Source organism: Lineus longissimus, chromosome 11 (assembly GCF_910592395.1).
Source record: "Lineus longissimus chromosome 11, tnLinLong1.2, whole genome shotgun sequence".
NCBI classification, from domain to species: Eukaryota; Metazoa; Nemertea; class Pilidiophora; order Heteronemertea; family Lineidae; genus Lineus; species Lineus longissimus.
This window is the reverse complement of record NC_088318.1, coordinates 2,421,474-2,435,073: the sequence shown is the minus strand read 5'-3', so window position 1 is coordinate 2,435,073 and position 13,600 is coordinate 2,421,474. Positions and strand designations below refer to the sequence as shown.

Genomic DNA, 13,600 nt, shown 5'->3' with positions numbered 1-13,600 from the left:
CACGCCAACCCACACTGTTTTAGTCACAATCAGACAACTGCTCCACGGGATACATATTCTTCTTCTTAGCATTCAATTGTCTTTTTTGGCTATACCTATGTCTCTTATAAACCTGGCTGTTGTCAGTTGTTTCTCCCTTGATCCCCAGAGCTTTGTCTTCATCGATAAACCGTGAAGGCCATGTGGCAAGTCTCTCTGTGTCCCGGAGTGGGGCATCCTGGATCACATGCTCTGGTGTCTGATCTGATGTGTCGCACACTGGCACCTTCAAGACTCACTCACTCACTCACGCATGTAAGATGTGTGCAGATAACCACCAAATCGGTCACAATCAGGACACGACATGGCGTTTTTTTACTCCAGGGGACAGGATTTGCTGTTACACGGGTATAGACGACCAGTCAATTCAATCACAATCAGGACAATCAGACATTTACTCCATGGGGAAGTATTCCCAATTACACCGGTAAAGACGACACACAATCCAGTCACAATCAGGGATATAATTCCCTGTTATATCGACATGCACGACCTACCATGTTAGTCACAATCAGGACAGTCGGACATCTGCTTCAGCTTACTCACTCACGCCTGCAACTAGACCTTTCTATGTCAACTAAGCCACCACATCCCTCCAGACAATACGGTCCTGAGGCATATGTGTCGACACCTCTCTTGCAACTCCATCACTCTCTGCATCGTGGGCTACAACATCTATCCAACGAGTCCGGTATCGTCATCTTCACCGTGTGGGCCCCTTCCAGACTTGGCCATGTGCATCCTCTTGAGTCTGCAGTGGCCTGTCCTAATAAGACGAAAGAAGGTAGTCGCCTCTTGTCTTCATTAATGCACCGTATGGCCATGTGGCCAGTCTCTCGAGGTCCAAGAGTGAGATTTTGAGAATGTGATCAGGTCCCGATCTGATGTGTAGCACTAGCATCTTTCGGACTGACTCACTCACTGCTGTAACATTTCTATGACAAGTTTGCCAGCACATCCCTCTAGGCAATACAGTCGTGAGTCGACCATGTCAACACGTCCTCTCATGCAACTCCGGCGCTCTCTGCAACGTGGGCTATAGCATCTATTCAACGAGTCCGGTATCGTCCTCTTCACCGTGTGCCTCCCCGTCCAGACTTGGCCATGTTCATCCTCTTGAGTCTGCAGTGGCCTGTCCTAAGACGAAAGAAGGTAGTCGCCTCTTGTCTTCATTAATGCACCGTAAGGCCATGTGGCCAGTCTCTCGAGGTCCAAGAGTGGGCATTTTGGATCATGTGCTCTGGTGTCTGATCTGATGTGGTGCACTGGCACCTTCCAGACTCACTCACTCACTCGCTCACTCACTCACTCCTGAAACTTGACATTTCTATGACAAGTTTGCCAGCACATCCCTCTAGGCAATACAGTCATGAGCCGACCATGTCAACACGTCCTCTCATGCACCTCTAGTGGTCTCTGCATCGTGGGCTATAGCATCTATCCAACGAGTCAGGTATCGTCCTCTTCACCGTGTGCCTCCCCGTCCAGACTTGGCCATGTTCATCCTCTTGAGGTGGGCTTTTAGTCTCCAGTGTCCATCTTAAGACGAAAGAAGGAAGTCGCCTCTTCTGTGTCCGTATGATCCCTTGTTTCACGGACAAGGGATCACAGTCAGGACAATCAGACAATTGTGCTGTAGAATAGCATTCACAGTTAGACGTGTGCAGACAACCACCAAATCGGTCACAATCAGGACACGACATGGCGTTTTTTGCTCCAGGGCATAGGATTCGCTGTTACACGGGTACAGACAACCTGTCAATTCAGTCACATCAGGACAGTCGGACATCTGCCCCAGCTTACTCACTCCCGCCTGCAACTTGACATTTCTATGACAAGTTTGCCAGCACATCCCTCCAGGCAATACAGTCCTTAGCCGACCATGTCAACACGTCCTCTCATGCAACTCCAGCGCTCTCTGCATCGTGGGCTATAGCATCTATCCAACGAGTCCAGCATCGTCCTCTTCACCGTTTACCTTGCCTTACGGACTAGGTCATGTTCATCCTCTTGAGGTGGCCTGTCCTAATACAAAGGAAGGCAGTCGCCTCTTCTGTGTTCATATGATGCATTGTTTCACGGACCTTTAGCCTTGGTCACAGCCAGGACAATCAGACAATTGTGCTGTAGAATAGCATTCACAGTTAGAGGTGTGCAGACAACCACCAAATCGGTCACAATCAGGACACGACATGGCGTTTTTTGCTCCAGGGAACAGGATTCGCTGTTACATCGTTACAGACGACCTGTCAATTCAGTCACAATCAGGACCACCAAACGTTTCCAGCTTAGGATAGTAGTCCATCGTTGTTTGGGTAGGGATGGCATGTATGAACTAGAGAATATCTTATGTTTTTCCCTCAAGGAATGTGTCCTACCTGGGTAGGGTTTGATGTCCTGTGGTCAATGGATGCAAGACGTGACCACAACCTGGAGACTTGTCAAGTATCATGAAGTCGTTGGCTGGGCAAGGATCTTGTTCTAGCACATTCATCCAAGTTCCATCCCATTGTGCAGGCCATAAATGGCAAAGACATTTAAGCATTTCTTTATGTCCTAAAGTCCTCATTGTCCAGAGTCTATACTGAATGGCATCTTCCTTGTCTTCTCAGTTGCAGATTATGAGAGACAAAAGGGCCAAAGCAGTTAGGGTTCTTGGTCAGATTTGAAGAGAAGACATCACAACCAGTAAGTAGGTGTGGAGAGGCTTTATGTTGGATGTGATACACAGAGAAACAAGGAATTTATAGAATTCGTTTATTTCATTCACACTTATCCAGTGAGTATCACTAGTAGTGAGACAAGTACAGGACCTCATGTCGTCCTTTTAATGTTGCAGCATGGTTGTCCATTTCTACCATTTTTCTGAATGTGTCTTAAGCAGTGAAACAATCCTGATCCACTTCCAGACCAGTGACACCAACATGGTTATGCACAACCTCCCTGAACAGGTGCTCTTATGTCTTAACAAGGTAGAGACGGAGCCACAACCCATGTAGAGACAGAGTCACAACCCAATTCATGGTCATACAGAACGTCCCCGAATAGCTCAAACATGCTAACATGTCTTCACCAGGTAGGGACAAATAGAGGCACAACCTAGTTCGTGGTTGTGCAGAACTTTCCTGAATGTCTTTTCTGCCCTCATTACCTAACCAGGTTGAGACCAACAGAGGCACAACCTACTTTGTATTTGTATCAGGGAGTCCAGTGGCGCACCATAGCATGAATATGTCCTCCTCCGGAAAACACCAGTTGCACAATCAAGTCCCCTATTCCATTGAATATTTGTGCTAAGTAAAAGTCAGTCCGACAGATCATGAATATGGCCAGTTGCAACTGGCAGAGACTAATTTAAAGTGGAACCAATCACGAGTTGATTTCAATCACTTAAATGTCAAGTTTTTGAACATCACAGAAATTTTTCCTCGACTTGAAGCTAACTGGACAAAGTATGGCAGTGAGTCCCAGTCAACATACGCTTTTCTATTTTCGATATTTTAGTCCTATTTCTTGTGAAAATGTGATCATCTCTTCTTGAACCTGCAATGCAACAAGAAAAACAAGTTAATATACATGTTCTCAGGCACCAACAGTGGAAGAGAAGGATGGAGATGGAATGCAGGGACAACTTTCAACAGGAGACCAATCACTCTGCCCCGAGCAGTAGACTTGCCTAGGACCGGAGCAGACAGTAGTCTGATATCTGAACTGGACGACAGGATATCATAGACGATTCAGTGATATATTATATTCGAAGGGTATGAATACAGTTCCCGTCAACCCATGGCCTTTGAATGAGATGGCTAAGGCATCAATAACAAACTGATCCACAGACTGGTGGTTACACACGCAGGTTGGAACCAATGAATAGTCTTAGAGTGACTGTTGAACACGTGGCCGATATAGTCACATTGACATGTCCCGGTAAATACTGTTACAGTGAATGAACCAATATCACAACTCACTTTCTGCCACCCTTTTTGATGCCGTGTTCTTTCCTCTCTTGGTATGATGGACTGCAAAAGAAGGAAAAAGAGTTGAACGGATGACAGACTACCTCCGAATATCTACATCTGTGACTATATATATCTGTTTGTTTTGAAATGATTGTTTCCAACACAAAACATTTGGGAAATTAATTTGAAAGTGACCGTGATAAAAATATATTTTTGTAACTTGTCTCATTTTGTCTGACTTTTGGCAAGAGACAGGTTGGCTAGATTAGGAAGTCACCAACCTAGCAGTGTCTCCACTGCCTCACTTAGTCATCAAATTCTCCAAACTTACCCAGCTCTCAACTTTTTGACAGCGCCTTTATTTGTATTCGTTAATTCCTTCTCAAAGTTCGACTTCTTCCCTGCTTTATTTTTCTTCTGTTTCTTTACATCGAGACCTATAGAAAAGAGTGAACAGATTGTTAAATAACCAAGTGATGAACAGGTATAGAGAAAACAAGGCTGATATCAACATCAACATTGGCTTTAAGAGTCAAACAAGCTGACCGTAGTGATGTCACAAGCTGGGAAAGATGACGTCACACATAGCATGCCCAAGCAAGGGTAGTCATTGTGAGTCACATCTCAAACACTGACAGCCTGCTCTTCTCGGAGAAATATAAATTACTCATTCAGGAAAGACATCTCAGTCAAGATATCTTGTTAAAAGACTGGTCAGACTGAATGCCCCACTGTCAAGCTTACCATCATCGTCCTCACAAATTCGCATCCTTTTAGCTTTCTTGCCACGCTTCACATCCCTCGCTTGAAACTCCTGCGCCTTTGTCAACTCAAATTGAACTCGATCTTCAGCCTGAAAAAATAACAGAGTATTTCTTTCATAATCCTGAAAACATTTGAGCGCCTGTATCAGACAGTTTGGATTGTAATTCAAAATGCCTTTGACTCATCAATGCCCGTATTCCTCAACTATTTCACCCCAGCCCACACCATCATATCACTGGACTATCCTCGAGCATGATATTGTTACACATGCTCTAAAGTGTGGATTTATCAACCAGTATGACCTCTATTCTAAGCTGTTTATTAAGATAATCATTACTCACCGTTGGCTTTTCAGTTTTCTTCGGTTGTTTCTTGCTGGGTAGGTTACTGAACTTGCCAAGTCTGAGCGCAGCTGAAAATGAATAAACGAAACAGAATAAAAGTGTTGCCAACAGACAGCAGAGGACCAAGGGCCTGGTTGTACAATCTAAGCATATTAAATTCACGTTATCCCCATCTGTAAAGTATCCTAAAAGACGTAAACCCCATTTAGATTTGACACGATAAGTCTAACAAATTTTAAAGCCAAGTCATTTTGAACAATGCAGCCCTGGAGGAGGCCTGTCGTGCCCAAAGTAAGTCAGTACTATTCTACCTTGCTCCTCCATGCGTTCCTTCTTTGTCTGGAACCACGTCCTCTCCGGCCGCCCGTTGATATCCGCCTGGTGCTCAAGGATGTTCTTGGCCTTATTCATCTGCATCTCGGTCATGCGCATCACTCTCTCCTCAGTCTCCAGCCTCATCACATCGACGATGTCTTTCTCCATCTTCTGGATACGATCGCGGTACTTCATGACCACCTCTGCAAGGGGAACAACACAAGTTGACCTTCCAAATGAGTAAAGTGTCTTAAAGGAGAGCATATTTGATGATCAGCCAGGCACCAACTCATTGTTGCTTCATGACAATATCTTATCATAGCAGGCCGTTTTCTTTGGATAAGATGCACACGTGAATAATATATAAATCCGTGTTCCCTTGTAGCAAGGCTCGTTTATATATTTTACTCGTAGCTGTCTCTCATTATCTGTGAAATTACAAGCTAAAGATTCTGCAATGTAATAAATATATTGGACTCGAACATCCAAGAAAACCTTGCCAAAGTTTGAATCGGTGCCGAATAGAAACCAGAAATACTGATTTATATCGGCTTCTCAGATGAATTGGAGAATATCCGTCCACTCACCTGCAGGGATGACTCGACTTTTGACAGGATTGGTGGCCTTTTTCACGATTTCCTTCAACAATTTACGTTCTTGTTCCCCGACCAACGACACAGCGCGACCACTCTTCCCAGCCCGGGCTGTCCGACCGACTCTATGGATGTAGTGCTTTATCGTATTGGGCATGGTGAAGTTTATGATCTGCGGATTGAGAGGGAATATTGGAGTATTCATATCTCGAAGCAGGTCACAACACAACAGCGTGCAATTTATTGTGACCAATCTGTAATCATATGGCTGTTCCTGTGGGGGCGAGTCACCTTCAACTACATTAGAAACAGCACCAAAGTTGGTGGCACAAAATTGACACATGCATGCAATAGCCAGCACAAGTAAAACAGCAGTGCCACGCCAAGCCGAGAATTGAAGTTCCCATCTCATGACAACTGCAATAGTTTAAACATATTGTGATATCAACCATCAGTCAAGTGCAGTTTTGGTTGAATCATTTCTCAATGCAGACTGTACTTACTGTCTTGACACCTTCAATATCCAGACCTCTGGCCACCAGATCTGTCGCCAGCAGGACATCAATTTCTTGCTCCTTAAACTTCTTCAGTGCTTCCAGACGCTGGGCCTGTGACAGGTTCCCATGTAGCTCCCCCACGTTCACCCCCAGCAACCCCAACAAGATGTGCATCCGATGAGCTTGTTTCTTGGTTTGTATGAAGATGATGACCTGGTCTTGGAACGTCCGACACACCAGTGCTGCAAGACATAATATGAAAGAATGATGCCTGGTTTCTGTTTCTTTTCCCACAAATTGACCCAGGTCTGGTAAAAATGATATCATGTTACATCTGCAAAAATAGAGATGTGACAGAGCTCAGAGCAAAAGCTCTTTGTGAAAATGTCTTATAAGCATACTTTTGTTGATTTCAAAAATTCAAAGTTCTACAGAGGGCTGAGGGATTCATCTTTCCATTTCTGCGGTCAAATCTAAGTCTGTTCAGAAAGAGATAAACACAAATCCTTGAAAAATCCTTGATACAGGATGTGGTAAGTGTCTTGAGCAGGACTAACAACAAAGGCTCAACAGGCCAAACAACCTTCTTTCACACTCTGTTTTAGGAAACATATTTTTCAAAGTTGGTTTCGGGCGAAATCTAGAAAGCACTCACCAGCTGCCAGTGCCTCTCTATCTCCTTCCTTATTCTCACGAATCCTGATGAACTCCTGTCGAAGGTTCAGAGCGACGTCTGTGTTTTCGTTGATGAACACTCGCACTGGATCCTTTAGAGAAACGGTGGCCAAATCTTTCACCTAAAATTATAACAAACACTGGCATATATTTCTGTACAAATTCCAGTATCCCGACAGGTTTTGACTAGGTCGAGCTTTTTAAGGAGTGACCAAATACAAACTTTCTTCAGACGGGCTATAATTGTACCTAGGTTATAATTGTACCATCATACCTTACAAAGGTAACAGTGGCAAATAATACACTAATGTACAGAGCCTCAAAATGTACCAGTGCTATATTGTATCACCTTTCCTTACCTACTGAAAGGTAAGTAACATACAGCGTCACTTTTTTTCAAGAATTCCCATAGGCGTTTTTAATATTTAAAGTTTTTAATCTGAAAGGAATCACGACTAGCAAACATACCTCCTCAGTCATCGTGGCCGAGAACAGCATCGTCTGCCTTGTCCGAGAACACTGGCGGATAATCTCGTTCATCTGTTCAGCGAAGAATTCGTCCAACATTCTGAAGATTAACAAAATATTGAGTACAAGGGCAAGGCGCTTGTCTTGACTTGCGGCTCAATACAAAGCTTGCCAAATCATCACAAACTGAAAGGTAGATCACAGATCTGAATGTATCTTTAATCCGAGTACTGTTATTCAAAATTAGACTGAGACTTTACACAAAAAGACTTCGTACTGTAGTTGTGAGAAGACAACTGGTGACCACTTAGCAATGGTGCCAGTGGAAGGAATTATTTGGTGGTCATTTAAATTGACTGCAGCGTAGGTATGGACAACGTGTGATGTAAGAACAATAAATCATGGCACAACCTACCTGTCTGCTTCGTCCAGTATCAACACCTCAATGCTGTGCAGACCAAAGTTCGGCGAGTTCTGCAAATGGTCGATCAATCGCCCAGGTGTTGCTATGACGATATCTGGACCTAACCGCAGCGCCGCTTCCTGGGCCCTCAAGTCAAGACCCCCAGCGGAGAGGCAGGTCTCGATGTTTGTAAACTGCGCCAACTGTCGAGTGACCTGGTGCACCTGAACGGCCAATTCTCTGGTTGGCACTAAGACAAGGACTCTGGAGACGGGTGCCTGTTTGGTTCTGTAGAGCAATCTCTCAAGGACGGGCAGCATGTAAGCCGCAGTTTTACCTGGAAATGGAGTATTATGGGTTAATTTACATAAACAGTCAAAACTTGAACAGAGATTTGGGTCTACGATCTTGAAAATAGTGTTCAATGACATGATAATGAGTCTCTTAGTACAACTGCGATCAAAATTGGTAAGGTTTGTGGAATATAGTAAAGGTTGATAAGACAGCAGGCTTGTGAAGCAGAATATCAAGAAATTCATTCAAATTCTGGAATGCAACAAAGGTACCATGTTGGTTTTGTAGGTTAAACCACAGAAAGCACTCACCAGAGCCCGTCCTTGCACAAGCACAGATGTCTTTGCCCAGTAAAGCCGTTGGGATGGTTGCTGCTTGGATTGGAGTTGGATGCTCAAACTTCATTGTAGTTAAAGCCTGAAGAACAAAGGGAAAATAGCAGATTATCGCAGCAAAACCCAAATCAATGTGAATCGAGTATCGGTATTGATGAGAAACAATCTGTCGAATCATGCCTACTAACACAGAGCTTTGAAAATCTAATGAACAAATTACTACTAGGAATGTCAATGTCTGAGTTGACGAGTTGTTCATGAAACTATTGAGCTGTATTCTCACCTTGAGCAGGGGTCGTGAAAGATTCATATCAGAAAATGACAAGTTCTCGTCAAATGATGAAATCTGATCAGCATACTCCATCTTCTCTGGCTGAAAAATTGAATAGAAAAAACAAGATGTATTGAATGGGAATCAGAGGTAACTAGTTCAGGTAATACCCCTTGACCATCCAGCAAAAGGACTAGAATTCAAAGGCAACCTAGATTTATCCATTTCTGTGTTTTTTTGCACTGGATTTGAACTATACTCCAGGCATTTCACATCCTCACATCAAGGCTCATTCTGACTTTGCCATGCTAAAAAGAGGCCATCATCAGACCCCAACAGGGATTGCTAAAGGTCTCAAGACAAGACACTGTGAGGAACTGCTTGACAGAAAGATTTACCTCTTCCTCTTCTGCTGCCGATTTCTTCTTCTTCTTCCTTTTCTTCTCTTTCACTCTTATCTTATCTGAAATATACAATCACTAAAACTATGAGCAGTTTTCAATGAGAAGTGTTACCGAGCCTTCTGAGCAAGGAGTCTCAATGATTCGAGTATGTATGCGGCTAACACCAGAATCAGTTACTAGTGGATTATTGAATGATGATGATGATTGTGAGACAGTTAACCCCACTGCTTCAATCAATATGAGGTTTTAAAGTCACTTTCCATACCTGCAACAAGGAACTCCTCGCCGCTGGACGACTCATCTGATCCACTGTCATCTCCCTCGTCGTCTCCTTGTTTCTCCTTCCCAAAATCCTTCTCCTGGAAAACAGTGACGACAATAAGAAATAGTAATCAAGAATGAGCTAGATTCTCGACTATTTGAACTTATATTGACATTTCAGTGTATGAAAAGACAAAGCTTCTTTTCTAGAAGACGAATTTACTGACAGAAGGCACAGAGATTAGAAAATCAGAAGCTGGTTGCCTGCTAGAAACCATACTCTACTACATAAATGTATGATCACTTGCACCAAATACCAGAGCCATTCATAAAATTAACTCCCCGATTGTTCTGAAAATTTTTGCTGGCAGGAGATCAGAATTTATTCTTTTTGAAGGAAAGGCTGCTGAAGAGGGGTGCACTTTAAGAGTGTAACATTTACAACTTTTCTATGTTATTTTTCACTGTGCATATACCGTTTGTGACCTGTCACAGCAAAACCAGACGCATGTTGCTATGAGCTTGGCAGATTGAGACGGACTGGTTGTTCGTTTCACTGTGTCTGCCTTCTGTGAAATCGGAGTACATCAATTTCTTACAATATTTCTAGCTGTTATTTGAGCTCATCGTCTGTGCAACATGCGCCTGGTTTTGCTGTGACGGGTTACATTTATCATCACACTAATGGGTATACCTCTTTTTTCCGCTGCCGTCTGACTTTTGCTATCTTGTCATCAAGTGTCGATGCTTCATTCTTTCTCTTGGCAAACTTGAGAGCCATGTCCATGTTCCACGCTTCAAACTCATCATCCTTGGAAAAATTGGAAACCACATGAGGTATTTCATCACAACCATTTCAACTAAAGACACATACTCAATAAACAATTGGGCACTAAATTGTACGATTTGGGCTGATGGAGGACAAAACAGCCAAAGACAAACTCTTCTTGTGTTCTCAGTGCAATATATCATATAGCAATACAGTGGTACTCCCATAGCAGACACCTCTCTATCAAGGACACCCTCTATAGGAACACCAGTTCTGGTCCCAAATTGGTTGTTTCCCTTTAATTTGACCTCGCTAATCAGGAGACCTCTCTATTAAGGACAGAACTTGTCAGTCCCGAGGGTGCCGATAGTAGAGACAATCTACTGTATATTATATAATTACCTTATCATCAAATTTGAAATCATTGTTGAACTCCTCCGATTTCAATATCTTGGTTTTTGTCTTCTTCTTTCTTTTTTTGGGAGCAGACTGAAAAATTGTGGAAATAATATCTTTAATAGAACATCAGGAAACAGATAAATAAAAATAACGAATGAAAAGACACAGTTATCAACAATATGAGCTGTGTTTGACCCTTTTACTGGGTAGGCGTCTAGCTGGCTTCACAATCACAGTCACCATCTGGCAAAGGTCAAGGTTTTAAACCAGGACTTGGCTGTAACTTTTCGATGTCCTTTCGTCCTCGAAAATAGATATATATCCTCGCAGGCCCCAATGGCCAGACCCTCAGCCTCAGAAAGCAGTGCCACCCTGGCTTGGAGCATTCCGTTTCCTACGACTGGGTAACTCCTGTCAGGTTCCTGTCAATAATAGAGAGGTTCTGAAGTAACATTCTCGCGATAAGAGTAATGTCATGTTGCCTAAAGCCGAAGGTGATGATGTATTGTTACGTCATTCATGTCATTAAGCTTTTCGAAGAAGTTTGTTATGGCGCTGACCACTGACCAGTCATGCGTCTTCACTCGTCTCTAAATACAGTATCTCATCATCATGCTACACTGACATGTCTGCACTGTACGGAAATACATACACACAATACATTTTAGTTATCAATCTATGTAATCATCGATGTATTTCTATGTCTATGTGACAGTGTGTGTGAATGGTGGACATAGTGTAGTCAATACTACTGCGCTGTAATGCATGCAGCATGCGTGGTGCGGTTTACTGTCGTTTCGCTACATTGCCAGTTCGCTACCAGTCGTTTCGCTACATGTGGCGGTCGTTTCGTTACATGGTAGGTCGTTTCGCTACATGGGTGGAGTCGTTTCGCTACATGATGGGTACGGTCGTTTCGTTACATGGAGGACGTTTCGCTACATGGGTGGAGTCGTTTCGCGACATGGATGTAGGTCATTTCGCTACATCGTAGGTAGTTTCGCTACATGGGTGGAGTCATTATTTTTTCAAGTTTGTGCTAAACTCCGGGCTAAATATCTGTTGTGAATTTAGGGAAAAAATGCTCGAGTATAGTACAATTACAGATTCGTCTTCGGGTAATCATCATCATCATCATCATCATTATTCACGGCGTAGTAACCAAATTTGATTTTTGCCGCATGCAGTTTGAACGGACTAAGTGCGCGGGTGCATGACAAAAGTTTGAAACAAAAACTCGGAAATGTTCTGCTCGTTCCAAAAAAAGTTTGTTATAGGGTAACGAAATAAAAACGTAACAAATGTCTACCAATTCAAAGTCCTCCACACTTATTTACAAAAGTAATACTGGCGGTTTTAATTAATATGTAAAGTCAAGGACTTGGTGAGCATAACTTCGCTTATGGAAAGATTCAACACAAGCAAGAGTCGCTACAGAGTCCCAGAGAAGTACAACAAATGTGTCGCCAAGATCAACGCGTTATTGAGAAAAGATAAGAGAATCGACTTAATCGAACTTAAGTCTATCCACCGGCAGTCGCAGATGAAGAGTGATGGTGTGCATCTCAACGACGACGGACAACACAGACTGGCACGAGAAATCCGGGGCGGTATCCTTAGGAGGTGCTAGGCCTTTGGTGCAGCATTGATATACGGCCCTTTTCAGGGCCCTCAAAAAAGTAAAAGAGACAAATGTGCATGGCCTACAGATATTTCTAAGCAAGTAATAAAAATAAAGAAATAAATCGTGCAATTCTGACCCTATAGAACAATATACCAACTTTTTTAGGATTTTAACAAAAAATGGGACCGGGCGTTTTTCGTAGGGGCGGGTGGGGACGATCACCAACTCTTTTTTTTATGTGGCCTAACCCAGGCCAGGACGAAAAGAACCCCTTGCGCGCCATCAAACCGTATAAGTTTTTTTACCGGCAAACTGTGCTATAATAAATTTGTAGTCACCACCGGGAATTATAGTAGGGTAAAATAGAGTAAAAATAATGACTCCACCCATGTAGCGAAACTACCTACGATGTAGCGAAATGACCTACATCCATGTAGCGAAACGTCCTCCATGTAACGAAACGACCGTACCCATCATGTAGCGAAACGACTCCACCCATGTAGCGAAACGACCTACCATGTAACGAAACGACCGCCACATGTAGCGAAACGACTGGTAGCGAACTGGCAATGCAGCGAAACAGCCTGATACCCGTGGTGCGCCACACGACAAAAAGGACACTGGACAGGGGAAAGGACACTGGCTGATTGGACCATATGCGGGAGTCATTCAACAATGACTGCACATCATCTAGAATACCTCATCTTCACTCCCAGAGCTTTCTGAAACGAACAGAACGCTATCTTCTTCACCAATCGTTCCAACAAATCCAAGTTTGTTCGCCATATTTTCAGAAAGCACGTTTCACCCATAGTATTTCCGGTTCCGGTTTTGTTGGCGCGAGATTCAACTTTTGCGATAAACCCTTCATTTTAATTCCAATAGAACTGCAAACCCATCCAACAGAAAAACACTTACCTTCTGCAATTTTCAATTAAAAGGACTATTGATCCCTTAACAGGTTTGATAATTGTAAGGGAAAAAAGAAAAATATTGTTTTTAGCTTTTAGTTTCTACTGCCAACTTGAACTTAGCCATTTCTTTTGGTAGAGACAATCTCCGATTCAGGAAGGTGGACGGATTCAACCACTATTTGCCGGTTTGGAAAGACAGCGGTTCCTTGGCATTTGCAAACACATTCAATGGGCGTATTCCATGCGGCGACATCAAGGACCCCTGGCTGAG

At 43.2% G+C, this 13,600-nt stretch overlaps 1 protein-coding gene across 1 annotated transcript; it reads right to left on the bottom strand.

Moving 5' to 3' along the window:
• Positions 1-2,800: 2,800 nt before the first annotated feature.
• Positions 2,801-13,206, bottom strand: LOC135496223 (probable ATP-dependent RNA helicase DDX27). Its single transcript, XM_064785412.1, has 18 exons — positions 13,115-13,206; positions 10,795-10,881; positions 10,318-10,434; positions 9,628-9,721; positions 9,357-9,421; positions 8,971-9,060; positions 8,664-8,769; positions 8,071-8,395; positions 7,656-7,755; positions 7,168-7,309; positions 6,519-6,754; positions 6,010-6,187; positions 5,419-5,625; positions 5,105-5,175; positions 4,743-4,851; positions 4,330-4,435; positions 4,008-4,058; positions 2,801-3,582 (listed from the first exon to the last, which is right to left on the bottom strand). The coding sequence occupies exons 1-18, from the start codon at positions 13,199-13,201 to the stop codon at positions 3,567-3,569; spliced, it is 2,187 nt and encodes a 728-aa protein (XP_064641482.1). The 5' UTR covers positions 13,202-13,206; the 3' UTR covers positions 2,801-3,566.
• Between the last annotated feature and the right edge of the window lie 394 nt (positions 13,207-13,600).

Coding starts and splice junctions, on each gene's coding strand:
- LOC135496223 (XM_064785412.1), bottom strand. CDS start 13,201: ATGGCGAACAAACTTGGATTTGTTGGAACGATTGGTGAAGAAGATAGC. Junction 9,061..9,356: donor CGGCAGCAGAAGAGGAAGAG/GTAAATCTTTCT, acceptor TCAATTTTTCAG/CCAGAGAAGATGGAGTATGC. Junction 6,755..7,167: donor TAGAGAGGCACTGGCAGCTG/GTGAGTGCTTTC, acceptor TATGTCTTGCAG/CACTGGTGTGTCGGACGTTC.